Genomic DNA, 3612 nt, shown 5'->3' on the forward strand with positions numbered 1-3612 from the left:
GAAAAGTGGCCGAAAATAGCACACAATGAGCACAATAATACGAACAAATTTTTTCTTCATTTTTTCATTTTAGCGCCGCTAACTTGATTGAGCTCGAATTAAAAACAATGGTTACTGCTCCTTCGCCTATTTTATATAATGAGCTTAAGTACTCTGAAGTTTTTTGTTTCGCTTTTGCATTTTAGTAATTTCGCTCGGCTGCCACCGAAATGTGGCACAAAACTTTCACTTAAGGGAAAGTTTGTCTGATGTGCTTTCTGAAATTCAAATCGAATTAAAAAAATATTCAATTTCCTTGTGAAATTCTTATGGCGTTTAGTAGAGTACTTTTCAAGGTACTCGTACTTCACATTTCTAAGAGTGATCTCAGGCAGGTTTGGTTTAAAAAGCAAAACAAAGAATTCCACATTTCGTAGTTCGACGGAGAATCTATGAAATGGAAAATAATCTTTCAGAAACGGTACAAGATCAAAGCACGCAGCAAAGCGCATTTTGCACTATAGGTAATTCGATCAGTTTTTGTGGCCAAAAGGCAGTTTTCGTACTTGCAAAAATAAACTTTTTGTTCTTCGTATTTGATAATGAAAACTTCATCCTTCCGGATATTCCACCTATAGACTTGTATGTTGAAAGTATCGCAGCTTAAAGCGCTCTACGACTCAGTGCGTCTAACAGGCTGCGAACAACTTGCAAAGGTCACGCCAAAATCCTCGGGATAGTGGGGGATCGACACTTCGAGCTCCATTTTCCTGACAGAAGTGACTGGGAATTTAATATTGCTCTCAGCGATGACGAAATACCCATCTTCACGGACGGCTCCAAAATGGATATCGGAACAGGATCTGGTGCCTTCTCTCAGGAGTTATCTCTGAGAAAGTCCTACAGACTCCCAGATCACTGCAGTTTTTTTCCGGCTGAGATATATGCAATCCATATGGCGGCAAGGATGGTGGGCATGATTGACTTAGCTCCATCTAAACTTGCCTTCGTTGTTGACAGTCAGGCGGCTATCAAAGCCTTAGGGTCGGCAGCAACTAAAATTGGTCAAACTAGAATTTACTGCTCAAAATAATCAAGAGCCTTAATTTTCCAACGAATTAGACATTTTTTTAACGAAAGCTAATACGATTTTGAAGAGATTTATCGAGCCTTAGTTTATAATTTTTATTGGTTTATATTAAATTTTTTGGTGCAAAATGCTGAGAAAGTAAAGACTTTGAAGAAAATCGATTCTCCTGTTACTGCAAATAATTGTTACATAATAAAAACTAGTTGAAAACCATTATAGGATTCCCCAAAACGAAAAAAAATGCAAAAATACAAGTTTAAATTAAAAAATTTCACCAGAAATTTAAATTTGTTTCCGAATTAAAAAAAAAAACGTTATCTTCTTCTTAATTGGCACTGTAACCACCTAGGCGATCACTGGCCGAGTTCAACGAAGCACGCTTTATATCCCCAATTGTGAGCAAGGTCTGCAAAAACCTCATCTAAACCTTCCAACCTACCAAAAGAAAAAAATTACATTGAGGATAGCACACCGCCGAAACAGGTATGTCTCCAAACCAAAGTTGACAAGGAACGAACGATATTCGTTCCAAAATAATAAAGAAAAATCGGCTACCTTTGATAGAAATAGTCCAATAATGAAAATAAATTGAAATGCTACAGAAAAAACTTTAATAGTTAGAAATGAGGAGAAAAGAGACTGGGTACCAACGAAGGCACTTCTCATGAGTATGCATAAAGCTCTATACCGAGAACCCTCCCAGTTTAAGTCCGCAGTCGCTAGCCACCTCATTGGGATCCTATTTCTTCATTCTTTTTTCCCATAAAATATAAAAGTAATTAAATTGATCATCGTTCAAGTCCATGTTTTATTTATGTACATTTTCTAACTTATTTCTAATGCGTTCAGTCGAGTCTTCTTCAGCCACATTCCATTTACTTGCGTAACAAGTAGGCGCCGCTGTATGGATACGCAGAGTAGGCAGCGTATGGTGAAGCGTAGGCGGCATAAGGAGCAGCGGCGTAAGCAGCGTAGGGGGCGGCATAGGCGGCAGCGTAGGGCGAGGCAACCAATGGGGCAGAGTAGGCCAATGGTGCGGCGAAGACGCTGGGTTTAGGTTCGGCAGCAGCGAAGGCGAAGAGGGCCACAAAAACGACAGCGAACTGTGGGTGGAAAAAAAAACAACATTTTGTTAAGAATTGTACTTAAAAATGAATTGAAGAGTAACGATTATATACTTACGTATTTGAACATTTTGAATAAATTTTTTGTTACTTGTTGACTGTGTCGCCGTAGAAGTGCAAAATTGAACTGATACTAAAATGTTGTATTACTCGTGTATTTAAATATATTTCGATGGTCTTCGAAATTTTACAAATGCAAATAAAATAAAAATTATAAATAAGTAAGTTCATTTGTACTTGGACATGCACGCCGAGCTATGCCATGTGTATATTCATTTGCTACGTTCGAACCACGAAAAGTAACAATTTTGGCTATTTGTTTTTATTTTAATCTTGCTTAAATTTAACGCAATTATTTTGGCAGTTACTTAGTATTTGCGTTGCATATTAAACTAACTGTTTACCTTCGTTATTTCATTGTCATTTCAGGGTCGGCGAGTAGGCACAACTTTTCTTAGCTTAAATAACTAACAACTAAATGTTTAGCAAAATTCCTGATAACAATATCATTCGCTATTTAGTAGTGGTTGCTGTTACCTATACCAACTTAGTGCATGTATGTATATTAGGGTGGTTCAAAAAAAAAATAAAGTAAAGTCGGAATTTTACTGCTCTCACCCCCTGGGATTGTACTACATGTACTGAAAAAATTATACACCTGTTTTGTTTTTTATTTTGAAATCAAAAATATTTAGAGGTCGCTCAAAGCGCTCAAAGTTTTCTTTGTATTATTAAATGGAAAAAAACAAGTTTTCGTAGAAATGGTATAGAAGCCTTGAAAATCAATATTTTTTGATTGGAAGACTTTGTTTCTTTTCAGGATACTTTCAATAACAATATTCAATTGTTTATTGAACCATTTTCTGTTATAAGCCATTTTTTACAGGACCCCAGAAAACTTCAAAAAAATCCAATGGGGGGCACATAAAAAATCACTATTATTTAAAAATGGCAATTTAATATTCGGATTTTACTTTTTCACGTGCATTTTTGGATCACCCTAATATGCATACACATATACAGTGACGCAAACAAGTGTTCACATGTTCATTTTTTTAAGTGCACAAGGAGTTTCAAGCTAAATTTTTTTTATTATATTTTGATACAAATATTGTTCGTGTTTTAACCGAAACCATGTAAATCAGATTTTCAAACTTTATACAAAAATCAGAGTAATTTAACAAATTTTTATCAAAATTTTTAACTTTTTAATCTGAATCTTTAGAGCATTTTACAAGTGCCAATTTCAAGCGGCCAAATACATCGCTTTAATTTTTAATACATATATTTTTTTTGCTGATAGATCTTTGCACTTTTCTCCATACAAATACGAATTTCTTATGGAATAAAATGCGCAAGACCGTACGCAAAAAAAAATTAAAAATCAACGCGATTCTTTAGCCGCTTGAAACTTGTACT

The 3612-nt window shown here is 35.3% G+C and overlaps 1 protein-coding gene across 1 annotated transcript; it reads right to left on the reverse strand.

Annotated features, from left to right (window-relative positions):
- Window positions 1–1944: 1944 nt before the first annotated feature.
- Window positions 1945–2263, reverse strand: LOC118756749 (cuticle protein 5.1-like). The gene is made up of 2 exons (XM_036491494.1): window positions 2252–2263; window positions 1945–2172 (listed from the first exon to the last, which is right to left on the reverse strand). The coding sequence occupies exons 1-2, from the start codon at window positions 2261–2263 to the stop codon at window positions 1945–1947; spliced, it is 240 nt and encodes a 79-aa protein (XP_036347387.1).
- Between the last annotated feature and the right edge of the window lie 1349 nt (window positions 2264–3612).

The sequence above is a fragment of the Rhagoletis pomonella genome, unplaced genomic scaffold (assembly GCF_013731165.1).
Source record: "Rhagoletis pomonella isolate Grant_MI unplaced genomic scaffold, Rhpom_1.0 Rhpom_scaffold_11971, whole genome shotgun sequence".
Classification (NCBI taxonomy): Eukaryota; Metazoa; Arthropoda; class Insecta; order Diptera; family Tephritidae; genus Rhagoletis; species Rhagoletis pomonella.